General features: G+C 32.7%; 2 protein-coding genes across 2 annotated transcripts in view; one reads left to right on the top strand and one right to left on the bottom strand.

Moving 5' to 3' along the window:
* LOC140441120 (lutropin-choriogonadotropic hormone receptor-like) overlaps positions 1–23,402 on the top strand; it is a 127,871-nt gene that overhangs the window by 48,038 nt on the left and 56,431 nt on the right. The gene's annotated exons all lie outside the window — the stretch shown is intronic.
* LOC140440537 (prostatic acid phosphatase-like) lies at positions 16,045–17,302 on the bottom strand. Its single transcript, XM_072530914.1, has one exon. The coding sequence runs from the start codon at positions 17,218–17,220 to the stop codon at positions 16,123–16,125; it is 1,098 nt and encodes a 365-aa protein (XP_072387015.1). The 5' UTR covers positions 17,221–17,302; the 3' UTR covers positions 16,045–16,122.

The following is a 23,402-nucleotide window of genomic DNA, read 5'->3' as shown; positions in this document are numbered from 1 at the left end:
AGTTAAAAAATGCTGTTATGTGAGGAGGTGTCAATCAAAATCAATCATGTCCATAAAAATCAAAAAATGAGTTAGCAGCTGTTTCATATTATAAAGAGTAAATCCTATTCTATGGTGTTTTCGGTTTCGGTTAAAAAAAATCATGTCCTGTTTAAAATGAATACACAATATTAGGTTCCCAAATCAAATGAAATCATGTCCACAGTTGGTTTCAATCATACCACCACATGTAAATTCAGCTAATAGGAGTGCCCCGATTTGGTCACGTGATTTGACCATGTCAACACATTGTCTGTGTTTTCCCTCTAGGTTATGTCGATAGCGAGTATTGAGTTTGTATTGCACTGTGGTTTAATTTTAATATTATTATAGTAGTTTTTATTAAATAAAATTGAAATTTTCCATGGATGAAGAAAACTTAGTGAGAGTGGGCAATGCCAATGAAGGATCTCGTAAAAATAAAAAGACTGTGGATAAAAAAACTAGAGCCAAGCTTAAGCGATACAGTACTCCAGTGGGATGTCGTGTGTTTGTTCCATGTAAACACATGAACAAAGGTATGAAATGTGCATTAGTTAGGCCTATAGATGCTATTTTTGTTCGAAATATCCTCTACAAAATACCTGACAAAAACACGCAAGATAACACCATTGCCAGTTGGATAAATCAACGTAACATAAAGCGGCGAAGACCTAGGCCTACCTCTGAAAAATCAAAGGCTAAAAGTTTTAGTGTACAATATTCTATACTTTCATCAACCGGTAAAGTTATACCTGTGTGTAGGAAACTTTTCATGAATATTACCATGGTGAAGGGAACAAGATTGAGTAATATTTCTAAAAAGGTGAAAGAGGGAAAGGCTGTTAAGGATCAGAGGGGTGGCGATAGGAAGAGTCACAAATCTGGTGCGAACAAGGAATCAGTCCGCCTTTTTTTTGAGAAATTTAAGAGGAAAAGAAAGCCACTATAATCGAAAAAAATCGAAAAGGATTTATCTTGGTGCAGACTTAAACATTAAGAAGTTGTGGCTAATATACAATGATTCTGTACTTGATAATCTTAAAGTTAAGAAATCTATGTTTAGGAGAGTTTTCAATGAATTAAATATCGGATTTTCATCACCAGCTTCTGACGTTTGCAGTACATGCAATAAAATAGATCTTCAGCTGAAAATTGAGAAGGCTAAAGCTGTGAAAGACTTGGTAGGGGTCAACCAATTTATGATGGAGAAAAGAATACACAGATTAAGAGCTAATGCTTTTTATGGGCTCTTAAAGGAAAACAAAGAAAATAAGGTTACTTTCTGTTTTGATCTCCAGCAAATTCAAGCACTTCCCAAAACTCCTATTCAAGACGCGTTCTACAAAAGACAATTAAGTTTTTACTCTTTTTGCATTGTAGCATCAAACGCACAAAACCCCATATTTTACGTATGGACTGAAGAACTTGCAGGAAGGGGTGCGACCGAAGTTTCATCTGCACTTATAAATTTCTTGAACTCCGCTAATTTTTCAAATGTAACAAGACTGAATCTGTTCTGTGATGGGTGTGCCGGTCAAAACAAAAACAATGCCGTTGTTCACACATTAGTGTATTACTTAGGATCAGTGCAAAATGCTTTAGAGGAGATTGTTCTAACATACCCTGTTCGCGGGCATAGCTTCCTCCCCGCTGATCGGGTGTTCGGAAGGGTTGAAAAGTTACTCAGGAAGCAGCCTACCATTGCAACAAAGGAAGAGTACTACAATGTATATAGTTCTGTTGGAGAAGTACGGAAACTTGGAGAGGATTGGGGATTGATTGATGCTAAAAGTTTGGCTACACAATTTAAAAACATTGAAATGATATTTGAAAAGAAGAGGATTTTTGTGAGGAAAGAGAAAGCTGTCAACCGCAATGGACAAGAACTTACTGTTATCAAAGTGAAATCGGCACAGAATTTTAGGTTTGAAAGTGATTTTGAAACCTACAACAAGCCTCAAAAAAAGGCTGGCATTCTGCAAGGTCGTTCTCAACTCCTGTAGAGTCACTTCCACTGAGCAATATAGTGAAAGCAGCTAAGAAGAAGGACGTGGAGACGTTACTTGTGAAAATGTATGGTGATGACTGGCAGAAACATGACTTTTTATCTTGGTATAAGACCATAATAGTGGAAGTCCAGGACGACGAAATTGATGCTGACGAAGTGGACGAATCCTGTGATTGTCTAGAACCTGACATTGGACTACACATTTAAACATTTATATTTTGTGGAAAGTGTCGTTGGTAAATGTTAGCCATTTTTCAAGATATTTTTTGTAACAATACAATAGATATTTTAAGTAGTCTAAGAGTTTTTTTATCAACCCCTTCTATCAACGTCCATGAAGTCCAATCAAATAAGAACATGTCCTTTTTTTAAAATGTATTTACAGGTTTATTTATACCTTCAGATTTGAAATATTTACTAAGAGTCAGTTAATTTCAATAAATAAAATGATATATGCTAATTTATCCGATTTTTCATGTAAGGTTATTTACTAATACGTTTTTTGCGATTTCCCTAAAACTTCTTAAGGTGGACATGATTGATTTTGATTGACACCTCCTCATGTGTCCGAAGCTTATACTATTTAGGAGTTAAGTAGTTTCACAGAAATTTGTTGGGGACGAACTGCTTTATTGCTATATGCCTATTGCACAGTTTTTTCTTCTAATTTGAATATATTAGTCTTGTTTTGTCATCGAATGCGATAGTCTGTGGACTAGTACGCATTTCGATGCGCATCGCCCCGCCTCGAATTTTCCCATTGGCTCTTGACCTGGAAATCCCTATTTATCGCTCGGACAGCGCATATAAATATTGGCGATTTTCAGGTCAGCCAGGTCAGTCCCTCACGGGCTCTCCGAGAGCTTAGTGCTCTTGGGGCGCTGCTTCCTGCTGTTCCAATTATACTCTGTGGCTGAGATATTATTCAACTACAATCTGATGTTTTATTTCGACCTATATTTTTGTCATGTAAGAAATATCTTGTCTTTTTCAAGACAAGCCTTCAGAAGACCACGACTTGGTGTACCTTTGTCATGTAAGAAATATCTTGTCTTTTTCAAGACAATTCATCAGAAGATAAATATTTACAAGTCCATAACCCGAAAATGGACTTAGTAGAGGAGCTCTCGACAGTATATTCGAAGCCCTCTACAGAGCACCCGGAGACAACAGAAGGTGGTTAGACCCCTATTTGTTCCCCCGAGGTGACAGTTTTGTGTAATCCACTAAAATAGTCTGCATAATTCTCATCTTTAAACAGATCACGTGTATTAATTGTCTCACTGTTTACAGCGTTGTTTTACGTCCTTCAATATGTCAACGTTTGTATCCCTGTCTAGGCGTTTGTTTCGATTTGGCCTTCGAGTACCTATCTGTTTTTTCTTTGGGTTTTATTATGGAGATAAAAGTTTTTGTATTTTCTGAGATGGGGTTCGATTTCGTCAGAAGATTATTCAAGTCGCGATTCTTTAGCATCTTTGATTAATTTATTTTTCTCACTATACTTAGCAGCTTCTTTATGTCTAAATTTTATTCTGGATTCCAGTAGACCAAGTATTTATCATCCACTATTGTTTAGATGTTTTTTATATGAAGTCATGCCATTATCAAACTTTTTTTATTTTACAAAATTGTATTATTGTATATATCAGTTTTTTGAGTATTTCCGGCGAATATTTCCAACTATTATATTCTTAGGCTTTTCCACTATAATCTAAGTAGTTTGTGTAATATATTAAAGTATATTTGCTAAAGAATCACATTTTGTTTAATTATATAACTTTTATAACATGCATGTAGCTGACTGAGAATCTAAACTGAATATAAAATACGAAAGAAAATGCATCATATTGATTTATTAACAATTTTGATCACCTAAATAGATACTAGTAATAACAACACGAGTATACGTAATCTCTTATATTGAAACTTAAATAATGGATGCTTAAACCTTAAACCAAATCTTTCAGACATGCCATAAATAATAAGCAAAATTTTCTGATTATACTTGAGATTTTTATGTGACAGATTGTAAACCGAGATTCGTTATAAATTTATCACATTTTTTCAACTTAAGACGAAAAATTTAAAAGCATTTCAGTATCTTTTTATAGCTATTATTCAACCCAATCTAAAAAAATGTTTAGTAAATAAGTAAATGGTAAAGATATTCTTAACATGAGTTTAAATAATATATATGAGGTGCCCAGAATAACAATGGTTTAAGAGATATTGAAAGTTTTGAGAAATCAGTTATAGTTAATTCTAAAATATCACATAATATGTACCGTAATTGGATTTTAATTAACGTTATATGTTTAGTTTTATAACGACACAAAATATTGAAATTTCGCTTGAATACTGAGTTTAATTTGTTTTTGAAAAAATAAAATTGGACTTGTACCATTTTTAACATGACTTATTTTTTTCTTATCCTAAAAATATGGAACATAGTTATCTTTTTACATATTTACATAAAGTACGTCGACAACTATTAACAATAATATTAATTATATAATAAATAATGAAAACAAATAATAATTATATCACTTCAACTAATGTCTATTAGGTTAAATCTTCTCGTAGAGTTTAGCGGTTTTTGGAAACTGTATAGTTTTCAGAAAAACTAATAACAATTAAGTATATCACTTTAACTATTGTCTTCTTCTTCTTCTTCTTCGCTCGACTAGGATTACTCCTGTTTGTCTGCCTTTTATTCTGCTTCAGTCGTTGTTGACTGTACATTATCTTTTTGGAGGCCTTCCAACGGGTCTTCTACTATACGGCTTGTTGTTTTTACAGATGTTCGCTAATCTATCTGGTCCCATTCGGTTTACATGTTCGTTCCAGTTTTTTTTTCTTGTTTTTATCCACCTGTTAATATTTTGAATTTTGCATTGTTCGCGTATACTTCTGTTGGTTTGTCTGTCTCTTAATGATATGCCCGCTATTGATCTTAATACTTTCATTTCGATATTGTTGATTTGTTGTTTCGTCTTTCTTGTATCGGTCCTTGTCTCCGCTGCATATGTTAGGATTGGTTTTACAGTTGTCTTGTATACTTTCATTTTGCTTTCCATGATCAGATATTTGTTTCTCCATATGGTTTCTCGTAGGCAACCACTTACTCTTGCCGCTTTTGATGCTTGCCTTGTGGTCTCTGTTCTTATATCCCTGTCACTAGTGATCTCTACTCCTAGGTAATTGAATTTCATTACTTGTTCTACAATTTTGCCGTCTATTTCCAGTTTGCATCTACGCGGCTCTTTACTGATCACTATACATTTAGTTTTTTCTACTGATATTCTCATATTAAGGTGTGGAGCTGCCTTTGTAGGTTATCTTCGTTATCAGCAATTAGTACTGCATCATCGGCATAGCATAGTATCGTGATTTTATGCGCTCCCATGTGGTATCCGTGTCGTTTTCTTACTTCGTGAATTATTTGATTCATCACCATATTAAATAACAATGGGCTGAGCGAGTCTCATTGGCGGATTCCTCCTTTTAGTTCTATGCATTCTGTTTCCCCTGTTGGCATTATAACTCTGGTCTTGTTGTTCTTGTTAATTTCATTAATTGTCCTTATTTTCTGATGGTCTATTTGTTCAGCTTGTAATAAATTTAAGATGTCATTTCGCTTCACCCTGTCAAAAACACTTTTTAAATCTACAAAGCACGTGTATGCTGGTTTTCCATATTCAATAGACTTCTCTATTATTTGTCTGATAATAAAAATTGCGTCTATTGTGCTGCGGTTCTTCCGGAAGCCTTGTTGTTCATCTGCCATGTTCGCTTTTTTCTCGATTTTATCTTTTATGACTGCCGTTAACAATTTTAATGTACTATTCATCAGACCAATGCCTCTATAATTTTCAGGATTTCTCGAGTCTCCCTTTTTAAGTATCGGTAGCAGGAGACTTTCCTTCCATTCCGCTGGTACTACTCCGGTATTTATTATATCGACGAATAATTTTAGGAGCCATTTGCGTAGTGTTGTTCCTCCATATTTTAGCAGTTCATTGTTTATCTTATCAGAACCAGGTGCTTTTCTGTTTTTTAATTTTTTTATTCGTTCTTGTAGCTCTTCTTCTGATATTAGTACTCTATCGTGAGTTTCGTTAATGATTAATTCTCTGTTCTCTTCTTCTCCTTCTCCATATAATTTCGTGAAATGCTCAGTCCATTGTTCCTCCGTAATGTTATCTATGCGTACAAATTCATTCATTTCTGTTTTTTGTCTCCTTATCATCTTCCACACCTTTTTCTGGGATCCATAGAGGTCGTATTCCATATCTTTGGTAAATTTCTCCCAGTGTTCTTTTTTGATGTTATCTATTTCTTGGTTTACTCTATTCCTGATTCTCACGTAGTCTTCTCGTGCCTCCGGTGTCTTCACTCCTTTGTATGTTAGGAAAGCTTGTTTCTTTTCATTTGCTAGTGCTTTTACCCTTTCGTCGTACCATGGTGTTTTGTATTCCCGTTTATTTCTGTTAACTTTTCTTTTACCTAAAGCTTCTTCCGCTGCTTGTAGGATACATTTTTTAATAATTTTCCAGGTTTCTTCTATATTCTTTTTAGTCTCTAGGTTATGGCTGTTTAGGTTTTCTGTTAGTCTGTTTCTATACAAGTTTTGTGTCCCTTCTTCTTCTAAGCTTTCTATGTTTAACTTTTCTTCTACTTTTGTATTTCGCTTGCCTTGTGTGGCAACAACTATTACCTATTAGGTTAAATCTTGTTGAGCGGTTTTTAGAAACTGTATAGTTTTTGTGATCTCTGTAGGGTTGTTGAGAATTTCCTTAAGAGTAGGTTTCAAGTCCAGTGTTTTATACAGGTTGGTCCTGTATAAAACACTGGACTTTATAAAGAACACACCAACCCGATGTTTTAAGCAACATCGCTCCACCAGCAACTAGATGACTAGCCGCACTCAACACCCTAGTTTAAAAATGACAAATAAACCAGCACTACCGATAAATACAGACATCGCTGAGCTAGACCAAAGAGAGTTAAGACTGAAATCCAGACATCCATATACTAGAACTGCTACAAGATTGACTGGTCTCACTACTGAGGAGCACAGGATGAGCGAATGGAATCCAGATATCAGAAATGCTAATCTCATAGAAAACCCTACAATTAAACCAGACGGCTTTTCTCTTCCTCGTCGTAAATGTGCAACCTTAATAGAATACGAGTTGGTCATTGAGTTTGTAACAAGTGTCTGAACCAGTGGGATATAAATGCCAGTCTCGGATGTGACAAATGCACCGCTGTTGAACAAACAATTAAACACATCGTCTTCGAGTGCCCAGCTACCAAGTTCGTTATAAGTCTTCAAGAAATTCACCAACTCACTCCCAAGGCAAGAGATTGGCTTCGAGGCTGTAACCTTCGACTTTAATAATTTTTTATTTTATACGTTCTATGTTTGAGTTTTCTTATTTGAGTTATTATCATTATTTTTTTAATGACCGTCGTATAATACAAAATTTATACCGGAACTAATCAGCCACAATAAGAACAAATCACAAATCTTGGAGATGAACCGATGGAAGCGATCCAGATTCTGCGAGGCGTTAGATAAGGATATATACTTTCACCTATATTATTCAACGTATATTCAGAGGAAATATTTAGTGAAGCGTTGAAACATTGCGACCATGGAATCCTTTGAAATGGAGAACGCCTAAACAACATCCGCTATGCAGATGGCACCGTTATTTTTGCAGACAATTTAATAGTTTACAGCAACTAATAAACAAACTAAATGAAGTAAGTGAAAGATTTGGACTACAAGTAAACATATCCAAAACTAAACTTATGGTCATCAGCCAAAATCAAATTAGAGACGTCCAACTGCTTACCAAGAATACACCAGTGGACCGAGTAAAAAAGGTTTTTAGTTTACCTATCTTGAAACAACAGTAAACGAACAATGGGATCACTCACAATAAGTAAAATGTAGAATAGAGAAGGCTAGGAGTGCCTTAAAAGCCACAACCTTAATCAGGAAATAAAAGTTAGGCTCCTACGATGTTATATCTTCTCGATATTATACTACGGAGTTGAATCCTGGACACTCACTGAAGCGACGGAGAAAAAACTTGAAGCCTTCGAGATGTGGCTATACAGAAGAATCCTAAGGATATCATGGACGGACAAGATAACCAACAAGACTGTACTACGAAGAATGGGGAAAGAAAGAGATGGGATGTATACGATTAAAAGGAGAAAGTTAGAATATCTCGGACACATAATGAGAAACGGCACTAAATACAGATTACTGAAAATAATCCTTTAAGGCAAAGTATTGGGAAAGCGAAGAATTGAGAGAAGAAGAATATCATGGTTAAAAAACCTGAGAAAATGATTCTCCACAACAACAACTAATCTATTTAAAGCATCAGTTAATAAAATAATTATAGCCAGAATCATCGCCAATATTCGAAACGAATATGCACCTTTTAACACAAAATTCAGCTAGCGGAAAATTATTTCTATCACCCTGTAAATGTTCTTTTTTTTATAAACATATTACATTAAGTATTGCGCTCAAATTGAATGTAGTGAACTGTTTACAGTTTCTAAATTTAAATTTTTCCTAATGTCATCTATTGATTAAACTTATTAGATATTCTTGACATTATGACAATTATGTGACCAAACACTGCTTAATATATTAGACAAGGTTATAAATATGTGGGTATTTACTTCATTTTCGAGACATTGCGAAAAATTATTAAAAGAGAATTTATAAAGTAATAACTTTCATTACCAACTTGTGGGTACAAATAAAACGAAACATTTAAAATTTAATAAACAAAAGAAAATTCTTATTAAATATATTTCTACACTAAACTGTATTTATTTATATCTTCTTAACTTTGTAGTAAAGGCGATATACTATATATAAAAAACTATAGCGTAGTGATCTGGTAGACATAATAAAACTAAGAAACCTTTCTAAAACTTAAGTATAAAGTTAAGCTATCGCCAAAGAAAATTACCAAGTGAATTGTTTGGGCCAAAAGAAAATGATTGTTAAAATTTGTTTAAAAAAAATTGTTTTAAACAATTTAAATATCTTTTCGCCTCTTGAACCTTAATTTAGGGTATCTCATGAAATTGATTATGCAAAAAAATCTCATGGGAATATTTTTCCGAACAATCCCCAGCTTTCGCCTTGTCTAAGAAAGGGTTTGTCACTGTCATCTTGTCAATATCCGATGAAAGTATTTTTGTTACGTTCATCCTCAAAAGCCTCAGATGCAACTCTGCGTATTAGTAAGTCTAATGGCTCCCACTACAATTTAAGAACATGTAATTGAATAGCCAGTACATTTCAATTTCGAAATAGTATCATAACTACCTAACATTGCCACATGCACAGTGTAATAAGGACTAATAAAAATGTAACGTTTTAACGAACTCTGTGTTTCGCTAAGTGTATGTTTATAAGTCGGGATTTAAAAACAACATAATAAACATAATTATGGTTTTAAGTAAATTTAAAAGTAGCACATTCGAATAATAAAATGTAATATTTAGTAGTATTTAAAGTAATATTATAATAAAGAATAATACCTTGATAAAAAAAATGATTATATACTTATGTAGTGTTGGTTATATTGAGAAATAATGTAATCCACATTTTTAAACATTTTTTAAATTGTATGCAGTAATAAAAGAAATAGCATCAAAACATATATTAAGATGTCACCAAAGATGATGACAAGCAGAGACAAAAAGGCTTTTTATTGTCTCTATAACGCTGTCTTGGTATCTAATGCTACTATCAAAACACATTCTTCCCAATACGCAAACTCATCTGTCATCAAAAGCGTTGCAACTATAAAAGTCTTAATAAATATATCACTAATTTATTTTCTTTGATAATAAATATCGTTCATTTTCTCTTCTTGGAGTGACCTATTCGCTTTCTCAAACGACCGTGATCCAACTGCTGTCAAAATAGACCACTAATAAAATAGGGATAAATATCAAAAAATTGAATAAATTAGAGTTTAAAACTGGTTTAAATTTCATCAAATTTTAAAAATATTGAGCGATAAGAAGAAAAGAAATAGATACTGTTCAGTGTCACAATGTTCTGCTCGATGTACGAAAGATATACATCTAAACTACTTTCCAAGGGACGGGAAATTGCCATGTGCCAATGTAATGGATTGGCACATTACAATGAATTGTAATATGCCAATTATATGTTTGCATTTGCCTGACTTTCCAGCCTTATATGTACAATTACAAACAATATTTTTAATATTATCAAACACTACAATTTTCACTTATATTTGGTGCAGTACTCCTCTCAATTGATCGGTTTGAAGGCACAATGCTTATATCACTGCGTTTTTCCACTACATGATAATATTTCACAACCAATAATATAGTTGGAATCTAAAATTAAAGGCAAGCTAAAATCTTAAAATTCCCTATCAAAGTCAACAAAAGATATCGCTATTTCGTCGCCATCTTTCAAAACAAGTAAATACTATTTTAAATGGGAATAAGCCACAATTAAAGATTAAAGTAAGTTTATTGACGTTTCAATTTCCACTTCGGAAATAGTTCTCAAAATACAACATTAGTAAATTAAACAAATTTTGTTTTTTTTTTGTTAATTAGTAAAAAATTCTTCTAATAATTTAATTTTATCTGACTCATTTATATTGACAATTCAGACATACATTATACATTTTAAAGTAGACGACTTTAAAATGATATTGCCTTGATTGTTCAGTTGCGTTCCTGGGACTACTTTACTTGTGATAGTTCATTCGATTACATGAAATCAACTTTAACTTGTAGAGTAAGATCCCAGAGCGATCAGACATAACTTATTTTCACACAGATGAAACCTTAGAGTCTCAATAGCGTCTCGCGTGCTTTGAATACCTGCGTATTTATGAAACTTGCTGAGTGACACCTGGGCAGGTACCAGGTGAGAAAGGTAACTAAAAATAAGAGCTATTTAACTTAAATTTACATAACTGATTATATACATATTTTGTAGAATATTATTTTGAAAATACTGTAATAAGTGTCAAGACACTTGTCACGGACCAGAACTTTTGTCAGACGCTTTTAAGCTCCACTAAAATTAAATGAACTTTACTTACTTTTACATGTCCGATTTTTAAATATGTTATTAATGGAACTATAATAAAAATAATAATAAATAACTATAATATTTAATCAGTTAGACAAATTAGAATGACCAAATATCCCTCAAACACAAAAATTAGTTAACCAGAAGTATGAGCGCGAGAGTGCTGTGCTTGCATTTCAGAGTGAGTGAGACGTCTATAACTCGGTTCTCCTTCTTTAACTCACAATCTGTTTCACTCTACGTTATTTTTAATCAATATTTCTCTCCTTCGATCAAAAGCTACGAAAGAGGCCTTCGTCATGAGTCTACTCAATTAGATTCAACATTTCTGGTTCCGATCAAGTTAGACGTCAGATTTTTCGCAAGAACTCAAAAATATCAATTTCAAACAGGCCCTCGTTGATTTTTTTATTCAACACTGGACATCTGATGAAATGGTGCCATTTATTGAGAATAAACGGATATAATTAATTCTAAACCATGTCATTCTTACATCGTTGATAATAATACAGTTTTATCGAATGTTGATGACAATTTATCGTGTCCTGAACATGAGGAAGCTGACATTAAAATTGTATTTCATATTTGTAATGTAGACGTTAAAGCAAATTTTGTTATAGATGTTCTGATACTGACATTGCGATAATTATGTAACGATATATGCATAATTTAAAAATGATGATTCGAATGTATGGTTAAACGCAGGCACCGGAAATAACCAGAGATACATTAATTTGACAAAGGTTTACGAGTACTTGGGACTATCTTTATGTAGAAGTTTGCCAGGGTTTCACGCTCTAACTGGATATAACTTTAATCTTGCCTTTTTTAAAAAGGGTAAACAAAGACCATTCAATATATTAATGAAGAAACATGAATATCAGCGAGCTTTCATGCAGTTTGGAGAATCAGAGTTGTTTACCGATGAGCGCACCCAAAAAGATACCTTTCAAAATAATCCAAAAATTTATCTGCAAAATTTATAGTTTTACTGATACGTGCAACATTAATGATGCTGCCCGGCTTCAATTGTTTTAAATAATTACAGCGTATCTAATATTAACGAAAAATTCAATCGCAAAAATTTAAAAAATTTGATGCTAGCAGTTTACCACCATGCTAAAGTGAGTTATTCCAAACAATTCCGCCGTGCTAATTACATTTTTAGCATATGGAATAATGCAAATGCAAAACAACCAACCATTTTAACTCCTGAACACAATGGGTAGAGATTAGAAGAAAACCAATATCACTTTCATTGGTTTGACGGTGACCAATTAGCAGCAAACGTTAGTGAATTCCTTCAAACTTCAGGTATTATACTTTGATTTCAGGTTTAGAATTTATTATATTGTGATTTTCTGCTTTTTAATTCTTTGAACTATTTTTTGCAGAGAACCAGCCAGCAACAACATAACTGATAATGATGAAGATGATGACTCGGATGAGCAGCATCATGATTGGTTGAATGATGAAAATTGTAATAATTGCGACAATGAATATGATGATTAAAATATAGAAAAATATTTGTTTACAATCAATCCCAGTTGAAGATTTTGTACAAAAATTATTTTTTTTAATTATCCTAACTAGTATCTTTTTTACAATATAGTAAATATAATACTATTAAATGAGAATAAGCCACAATTAAAGGTTAAAGTACGTTTATTGACGTTATTAAAATGCCACAAGAAAATAGCTTCAGAACAATAAAAAGTAAATATAATTTTTTATGAAACCAAATTGCTCCGAATTAATTAATTATCACAAATATATTCAATACATTATTTTACTTTAATATTTATCTTAATGCTAGAGTTCATCATATTAAAATAGAGATGCAAAAATATTTAATCGGATCGAAAACAGTAAGTATTCTTAATGTATTTGAATTTTTTACTCTGAGGCTCATGCGCACAGCACTCTCGCGCTCATACTTCTGGTTAACTAATTTTTGTGTTTGAGGGATGTTTGGTCATTTTAATTTGTCTGACTGATTAAATATAACTTTATTATAGTTCCATTAATAACATATTTAAAAATCAGACATGTAAAAGTAAGTAAAGTTCATTTAATTTTAGTGGAGCTTTAAAGGGTCTGACAAAAGTTCTAGTCCATGACAAGTGTCTGACACTTATTACAGTATTTTCAAATAATATTCTACAAAATATGTGTAAAAATCAGTTATGTAAATTTAAGTTAAATAGCTCTTATTTTTAGGTTACCTTTCTCACCTGGTACCTGCCCAGGTGTCACTCAGTAAGTTTCATAAATACGCAGGTATTCAAAGCACACGAGACTCTACTCAGACTCTAAGGTTTCATCTGTGTGAAAATAAGTTATGTCTGATCGCTCTGGGATCTTGGACTATTGGGAGTATCGTCAGAAACTCAATAAGTGCTACCACCTATAGTCGTTTGAGAACGCAAATCCCTTTCTGACGTTGCTAATCAGTAGGTCAATACAAATCATATAATCTTAAAAATAATTCAAAAATAACGTACTCGACTGTTTTACCATATTAAAAAAACAATGTAAACGAACTTGTAATTTTCCATCTTAACCTATCTTATCGAACATTTTAAAAAGTTTGAATCTGATTTCAAAATAATAATTTGAATTATTATCTGTCGCAATAAAAAATATAAAGTATTAATTATTTCAGCACGTGTTTCCAGTATGTACAAGGTGAATTATACATACGAAATTTTTATATAAATACAGCATAATACAACCAAACACTAATTTTATAAAAATCATTTTAAACGGGATTTATATCCTTTTCAGCCAGAAGCCGAGAGCAGGCATTTTAATAAATAATACAATGTACACCTCGGATAGATTACGTATATTTTGGATACATTAAAGAAGAAACTAACAATGCACAACCAATGCACAGTGCAGAAGGTTTATAGGCCTAAAGTTATTAATTTTTGAAATAATTACACTTTTCTTGGGAAAAACGGTAATATTAAAGGGCTGTGGAATAGGTATATACACGGTAAATTTTTAGTGGTCGATAATTTCATTGTGGTAAAAGATATCCAAAAAACTTATTTAAAAAAAATGAAGGCAATGATATTCTCCATGGTTGGAAAATATGTGGAATTCTACAGGCTACAAGTATGGAGAATATCATTGCCTACATTTCTTCTAAATAATTTTTTTTTGGATACCTTGTACCACAATGGAATTTTCGACCGATGTCGCTCTAAAAACTCACCCTTTATATACAATGTGCGCCAAACCTATGGCTTTCTTTGATTAAGGCTAAACCATCGAGTATATAAAAAAATGTTTTAAACCAAACTAATGTATATCAAAGAAGTTTACGATTTAAAATTATTATGGATTATACAGCCTCAGTCAGAACAACGGTATGAACCAAAGTTCTGTTTTTGTAAATTGAACACCCTATACATTAAAGAATTTTTAAATGTATTTTTTTAAAACAGGAAAAGTTAATTAAAGGTTTTATAGGCCTAAAGTTAATTAATTAGTTAATAAAGTTAAATTTTTAAATTTTATATATATATATATATATATATATATATATATATATATATATATATATATATATATATCTATATATATATATATATATCTATATATGCAAGATATAAATCACCAAATGCAGAAATATGGACAGACGAAATTTGGGCCGACGAAAATCCTCACGCCAAAAAAACGACCCATCACCAAAGTACTTTCAAAGTTAATGTTTGGGCAGGAATTGTGGATAACAATGTAATTGTTCTTCTTAAGTATTTCTTTCCAACAATTTAAATGGTGATAATTATTTGCAGTTTTGGCAAACGATTTACAAGAGTATTTGGAAGTGAATATTGCAATAAGACAAAATATGTGGTTTCTACAAGATGACGCTCCACTGCATTACAGTAATGAAGTCCAGGAATACCTTTGCAGGCAGTATCCTGGTCGGTGGATTGGAAGGGGTCGTGACGCACCTATTGACCTATCTTGAGTTTCTCTTGGTTAATAAAAGAAAAAGTGTATTCTGTAACAATAGAGGACGAACAACAATTGAGGGTTAGAATAATTGAAGCTGCAAATCAATGTCGTCAGAAAAATATGATTTTTCAGCGCATTCGGTTTTCCTTATTAAAACGATACCGAATGTGTATTGAAGAAAATGGGGGTCACTTTGAATATTTATTGTAATATCATATTTATAGAGGTTATAGACATTTTTTGTACTTGTTATTTCATTTAAGCCATTTATTTAGTTGCACGTAATTTTTTAAAGGTTAATGAAAACAGCCGTAACTCAATAAAAACTGGTTTTTGAAAAAAGTGATAAGAGGCAAAAAAATTTTAAAAATAATGTGTTAAACTAATGATGCCACAAAATTCATTTGATTTAAACGTACTCAAAAGTTTGGGGGGATTTAGGGCTGCACACCCCTCTTAAAATTTTGTTATTTCTTTTGTATGAAAAATGCTTTCAGAACAAGAAAGTAACTTATATATTTTTATTACAAAATGTTAAGTAGTTTAGGAGATAATGCAAAAAAAAACAATTTTTAATTTGTAAATTAAAAGGGCTGTAATTTTTTTTTGTGTACACTTTTGTACTAAGGTACATTGGATTCAATCAATTTATTTTTGTTCCCAGAATGCGTGATTTAATTTATGACATACCTTTTTGAAACACCCTGTATATTAACGTAGATAGAATATTGTAGGTAAGATATGCATAAAATGTCTTTTTTACTGATACATTTGCGCACTCACCTGATGGCTCCTACTGTCAACTTTTCCATCCATAAAAAAAAAGTAACACTTTCTGCACTTGTTCCATGAATGACATAAAATCAGATAAAAATTTTATATTTTATGGGATTAATAAAATAAAAGCACGAGAACCAAAAATATTTATGTACATACCAAAATACAAAAAGGTTGTTTCATTAGACTATATTATTACATTATTATTCATTCACTGAAAACTTTTACATTCTTTCTCGGCTTCTTCGCTAGTTATCCTGATGGGTTGTATGATTTTCTGGAACTCCGCAAAATTACAGTCTTTGCAACATCCACTCAACACTATGTTTCTCATCATTGTACTGTTTTTAAAATTGATGTTAAGAAAAGGTTCTCCTTCTCCACGCCTGAGTTCGAACATAACTGTAGACGCATATTCTGGCCAAGTGTTATCATATACTTTCAATGTGTTAAGAAGATGACTAATAGTACTATCGTGTACAGAGAGCATCAAAAATTTTTGTGAATCTTTAGGATTCTTAAGTGCATCTTCAAAGAAAGTAGTTATGTAGTCAACAAGTGGACCCGATTTCAACCTTGCTAACTCTGTAGTGGACGTGTCCAAAACATACACTTTTGTTAATAATGGTAAAGTCTTGTGCGGAAAGACTTTCTTTGTCCATTCAGGTATAGTCAAATTTATATAGTTTTCTATGAAAAGAGTATCGTGAAGGAACGTAACATCTCCCAACGTCGTAACATTCTCCCCTGCGTGTTCTGTTAAGTAGTTAAATAGATCCTTCCGCTCCTCCATAAAGTTGGTGAAATCTTTTGATGAAAGCAGATCCGAATAAAGCTTTTTATATTTTGGGCAATAAGCTTGGCCAACTACGGTATAGTCTTTGATTTCTGGTGTTGTGTGAATAGGTATTGGCTGCCAAATTAGATTTGGGTTCCAAATTTGCTCCTCTTTTGGGGGAAACAGTGCCGCCAGATTTGCAGCTGCAGACATTATACATCTATCTTTATCTGAGGAAACAACACGAATAAAGTTCGGGTCGTACTTTTCCGGTATAAAGTCTTTATAATACTTACGGTACCACTGCCCAAGCGCGAATTGTTGCCTTTTACCTAGATTTGTCAAGTGTCCCAACCCTTCAGGCCAAATGTCAAAAAACTTGTCATTATATGGGTCACTTTTAAAAGTTTTTCGTGGCGATCTGCATCCGTGGCGAAATAACACTGTAACAGCTAATAATTCACTTTTCTCGCACTCCACTAATAAGTTTATCGATAAAAGTATTAAAAATTTTAGTAGTAATTTAACCATTTCGGTTGAAACTGTGGACTGTCACTAAAAATTTATGTTTTTTCTACATCGAGGGATTCAGTACTGTTAATTACTATTTTATGCCGCTTATATGTTGGCGGATGTAACATGTTTAATATGCAAATATTAGCCGTGACATTTAAAGACAATAAAAGGAAACACAATAAATATTTATACGGAAAACTTATAAATATTTACGATTTAAGTGAAAGTAAATTATTTTTTCGGATAGCGAGTACTCAATTGATTTTGAAATAAATTTTTAAGGAAAATAAAAACAGTAACAGCACATAAAAAACTCTGCACTCAGCTTTTTTATAATATTATGCAAATATTATTTATTTATTTGTAAAACTGAACATGCCTTAAAGGCCTAGGGCTGAACAGTTTAATTTTTCATTACAATTACTATATACATTTATTTATATAAAATACATTTACTTAATATTTCTTACAGTCTTTTCATTAATTTCTTAACCACTTCTTTCATTTATTTTCTCTCCAATGCTCAGAATTGTTTCCAATTCTCAAAATTTCTTTTTTGTAAGTCTTCATATACGCTGTCTTTCCGTCTCTTTCTTGGTCTACTTCTTCTTCTTTTTTGGATAAACTTTCATGATAGTACCATTTTCGGCATTCTTTTCTTTCCCATTCTGTCCTTAATATCGTATTCTCTGGGCTTTAATTACCCCTGTTATTTTTGGTTCGATATATAGTTACTCAAGGGGGTAACGGGTGGATACTTCTCTGCGATGCCGGCAGAGGATAGATCTACTTCAGGAATAGCACACCTGCCCACGCGAGCTCATGGATTTCCCCAGTCTCCCATCTCCGGGAAAACCATGTCCAAACCCAAAGCATTTCTTTATTATTATTTTTTCTCCATTGACCATATATTTGGTCATTCAATTGAACAAAGCAATAGCCGCTTTTACTAAAATATTTAATCTTTTACACATTTCGTATAGCCCAAAGGACAGAAAACGAAATTAATAAATCGTTGTCATTCATGCCCATCAAAGTAGGTGGCATTTCTGTACGCTAACCACTGCAGTGGTAAAGAGTTAGGAGACATTCGTTTGACTTTCCGAATTTGAATTTGTATCAGCCCGAGGGTCTGATCAAGCAGGGATGCTGAAATGAGTCATAACACTCTATTGATACCAATTCGATCACATACAGTTTAACGAATTTGTCCTCCAAGGTTATATATTTGGCCATTCAATTCAACAAAGCGATATCAGCTTTTGCTAAAAGATTTACATATTTTATCTTTTACATACATACATATATATATATATATATATATATATATATATATATATATATATATATATATATATATAAGAGTAAGAAAAAAAGAAGTACTTGTGACTCGTTTGGAAAAAATATATAAATATTTTTGGATGGGTTGGAGTCAATAAAAGAGTCAATTCTTGTAATAGAATACTATTACAAGAATTTTACAAAAACACAACAAAAGAATGAAGAATGGGAAAGAATCTGCTTAAATATTGAAACATATATAGGAGGTACAAGAACTTCGGAGTCATCGAAAGTACTGAGAGGATGGAAACAAAACTCAAAAGAAAAATTAAATTGGGAAATATATAGGACAAAGAATGGAAGAGCTATTACAAGGAACTGTTAACAGAACAAAGACCACAATTCATTGGAAAAGAAAACAGGCGAATACGAAGCCGATCCTCACAACAAGAAATAGAAATAACAGATAGGGAAATAACCATAAAAGCAATCAAAAATAAGAAAGCACCGGGACCTGGAGGTATCTCACCTGAGCTTATAAAATACGGATCAAAAAAATTACACCGGTTGATACAATGGATATTTCAGAAAGCCTTAAATGGAGAACTGCTCCTAAAGGAATGGACGAAGGCATATATGACATCTATATTTAAGAAAGAGATAGAAAACGATGCGAAAACTACAGAGGAATACGCGTAATATCATCAATAGGAAGATTATATGGGACGATACTGCGGGAAAAGATAGAGCAAGCGATAAAAGGCAAAATCGGTGAGGATCAGGTAGGCTTTACGGCAGGAAGATCATGCATAGACCACATATACACACTGGAACAACTGTTGGAAAAGAAAAAAAGCAAAAAATAGAGATATACATTTGGCATTTGTGGACCTGAGAAAGGCGTATGACTCTGTACCAAGGTCAGAACTATGGGAGGCAATGTACAAATTAGAAATACAGACGGAAGTCATAGAAGCCACAAAAGCTCTGTATAAAGAAAATAAAGTGTCCATTAAAATGAAAACAAGAATCATAGGAGCCTTCACCACAACAAAAGGGCTCCTGCAGGGTTGTTCCACATCTCCAACCCTATTCAAAATATACTTAGAGAAAGCCTACATGGAAAAGAAAATGCGAAGGCATGGGAGTACCGGTACGGAACGAATACCGCTTTGCAGACGATCAGGTAGTGATTTCACAAGACCAAGACGACCTCAGCTATATGATGAAAAAACTACAAGAAGAATATACCAAGGCTGGCCTAGATATTAACCTCGCGAAAACAGAGTACCTATCTACAAGTGAAGAAGACATAGAAGATCTACAGATTGATGACAACGTAACAATCAAAGGAAATGATAAATTCAAATACTTTGGGTTTCTAATCACGAAAAAGGCAACAACAGAGGAAGAAATTACACAAAGATTAGGACAAACAAGAACAGCAATCCGACAACTTAACTCAGTATGGTGAGATAGACACCTAAATATGAAGACAAAAACACAGATTTATAAAACATTAGTGCGAAGTATTATGATATATGGGGCTGAAAATTGGACCATAAACAAGAAAAACAGCAGTAAGATAGTAGCAAAAGAGATGGGATACCTGCGAAGATGCTGCAGAGTAACAAGAATGGATAGGAGAAGTAATGATGAAATAAACCAAAGAACTTCAATAGAAACAGACATACTAACATATATAAAACAAAAAAGACTAAAGTGGAATGTAAGAAGAACTAGCGACAGCAGATGGATAAAGAGAATAACCGAATGGATCCCCATAGGAAGGAGGAAAAGATGACGACCCCGAAAATCCTGAAGGAACGAAGTATACGACGCCATGGGTAAGAGAGGCCTAAACGATGGAGAATGGGACAACAAAGAAAGATCGAAACGGTTGAGCGAGGGAAGGCAGTGGTAGAATCCCTAAATATATATACAAGAATTAATATTAAAATCAACAGTCTTCCGGGTTGAACCGCGTCGATTATCATTGCTCCGACCTTTCGACATCATCTTTGATGTCTTCTTCAGGGCTTCCGAGGTCTTACTCTCCCGATCCCTCAGACACTACTACACTGTTCAATAACCAGTAAGTAATAAGTAATGCATTGTGTTATACTGCTATACTGAAATACGTCTGTTATACCTTGCATTTATAGAAGGTTCAGATTAAAGCAGAAATCTGAATTTGTTTCGAAACTATCTTACCGATTTTTCTATCAGATGTCGCTATTGCGTCCATAACGAAGCCATTTTATTGTTGCTTCCTAAAAGACAGAGAAGATTATTTTTCACGTTAAGAACGGCTATGAATAACTGTTCTGATGAGACTTATTAAGTCGAAATACGTATCAACAGATACATAGACGCTTTGTACGTGAAATCAAATCTTTGCTGTCTTTTTCATTTTATTCGGATCTACTCTGTATGAGTACAAGAAACAAATTCGTTAATGATTTCTGCTTAGTTGATAGACATGTCGTGGAATGCAAATTTTAGATTCCCCATGTCTCTATTAACATATTTATCAACGTCTGTTATACCTTGCATTTATAGAAGGTTCAGATTAAAGCAGAAATCTGAATTTGTTTCGAAACTATCTTACCGAAAAAAAAAAGAATATACAGAGTGATCCATTTAAAATAAGAAAGTTAATCAGATTTCCAGAAAAATGGAAGAACTGACAACAATGTAAATACAACCATAATATCGGCAGCATCACAAGGCCCTTACACACCAAAATCTATAAAAATCGCGCACTCTGTATAATATCGATATAATCTATAATTTCCCTTGTCCATAATTTTTAGGAATTATGAGAGAGACTTACCTAGCCCTACTGCTTTCCCCTATTTAGTGGTTTTAATTGCTGTTCCTACTTCACTAATTGTAATTGGAGGTCCAGTGTAACAAGTTACATTCGATAGTAATACGTTTCTTGCATGTTGCATTTCCCTACATGACTAATGACTAAATAATGATTTTTCTACTCTGTATAATTTTTCTAGAAATTTTGGTTGGTGAAAGGAATTTGTGAACTCCCTGTTTTGGATTAATACGTTTAGAACATTTTGTTTGTAAATCATCAAGTTAATGTATCTTGAAGTGCGTCTATTTTTGTATGAATCGATAAAATATAATTCTATTGAAATGTTTTACGCCTATCATGATTAGCTAATAACGAAGCATATTATGTATGTATTGATAAAATTAAGAAAAAAAATTAATGAAGAGATATTGATTATGGAAATTTCCGAAAGGAGAGACTTAAGTACCGTCTTTATTAAGGTTCGACAGTCAACAAGATACTTCTCGAGGGTTTCCAATTACTTCACCCCGTTATTTTTGTTTCATAAGGATTTTTGTTTTCAATTAAATTAATAAAACAAAACAAAAAATACTTTTAAGATGCTTGAAAGCTGTTTGTTCGTGATTAAGCATTCCCGTGGGTATTTCGAGTCGCATTAAATTACAAAAAGTGAAAAACGAGTTTTCTGGAGAAGTTATCGATTGTAATTTAGATAATTGGAACGACGAAGATCCTGGAATTGTACACTGAATTAGTTATAAAACAAGTTATAATATGGATATTTACAAACTCAATAATTCTTAATAAATTTAAATAATACCACTAATAGAACCCCACAGTAATTTTACCCCAGTCTATCTGTGGAAAAATCATTGATTCCACAATTTTTTGCATATAAAACTGGTCTCTCATAGATTTTAGAGAAAAAATGTTTAACTAAAGGTTGTAGATCTTAAAAAGTTCTTTAATTTGTGAGTTTCTAATTTAAAATACATAAATAATTAACCGAAACAATTTTAAAAAACCTTTATAGTCCAGGAAATGAAACATTTCACCTCTCAATTTTTTCGTCCTGCGTGGATTGACTTGAAATTTTAACAGAAGGTAGGTAATAGCCTAAGGATTAAAATCTATATCGAACCAAAGTGCGCCAAAGCCTTGGGGGTGGTTGCCACCCCATCTCGGGGGTGAAAATTTTTTTTCACGTTTTAACTACAGGTTTCGATTAAGAAAGTGATTCTAAACAAAAAATGTTCTATACATTTTTTTTGTAAAACTGACGCTTTTCAAGTTATTCGCGATTGAAAGTAACAACAAAAAAGACTCTAGCTCAAAAATTGAGTGAGTTATGATGAAAATAAGGTCAATACCTCATTTTTTACGAAAAAATCGATGAAAAAAACCCCCTAACAACCCCCATAATTAAAATCGATCTTCACCCTTCTGCAATTCTCTTTGTACATGTATTGTTAATACGTCCAAGAAGTTTGACCCATTTAAAATGCTTAGTTTTAGAAAAAGTACAGCTTAAAGCGAGAAACGATTTACAATTTCATATGTTTTACCCTTCTTTTTTTAAATATCCCCGAAATAACTGAATATATGAAAAAAATAAAAATGTACTAAATTGTAGCTTTTTTAATGACTAAAATTTTCCTTTATTTAGATTTGTTGTACAATGAATATTTGGCGAGATATAGCCGTTTAAAGCATCGATTTACGATCAAGCACCATCTTTTTCGAGCCCTTTAAACTCACCCCATTTAAAAAACAAGGGTTCCAAAAAGATTTAATTCACAAATCCTTGTAGCTCTTAAAAACCTCTACAAAATCGTTTTTAAAGAAACACTCTATCGTTAAAAATGAAGGAAATACGTTAAAAAAACCAATTAATTTTTTTTCCGGAAAATTCCATTAGTATAGTACAGTACATTTCGGAGCATAATAATCTACAAAACCGGTATATTAGGTAGTCGGGCGTTATACATTCGAAATTTTAAGCGTTCTTATTTTGAAATCCCATACAACAGAATAAAATATCGGCTCATATGTCTACTTGTGTGAGTGTATATTTCGTTGGTTCCACGTCAGTGTTTTCTCA

The sequence above is a fragment of the Diabrotica undecimpunctata genome, chromosome 5, assembly GCF_040954645.1.
Source record: "Diabrotica undecimpunctata isolate CICGRU chromosome 5, icDiaUnde3, whole genome shotgun sequence".
In the NCBI taxonomy this organism is placed as follows: domain Eukaryota; kingdom Metazoa; phylum Arthropoda; class Insecta; order Coleoptera; family Chrysomelidae; genus Diabrotica; species Diabrotica undecimpunctata.
The sequence above is the reverse complement of the archived record's forward strand: the minus strand, read 5'-3'. Positions and strand labels throughout refer to the sequence as shown.

Excerpts from the sequence above, each read along its gene's own strand:
- LOC140440537 (XM_072530914.1), bottom strand. The coding sequence starts at position 17,220 with ATGGTTAAATTACTACTAAAATTTTTAATACTTTTATCGATAAACTTA.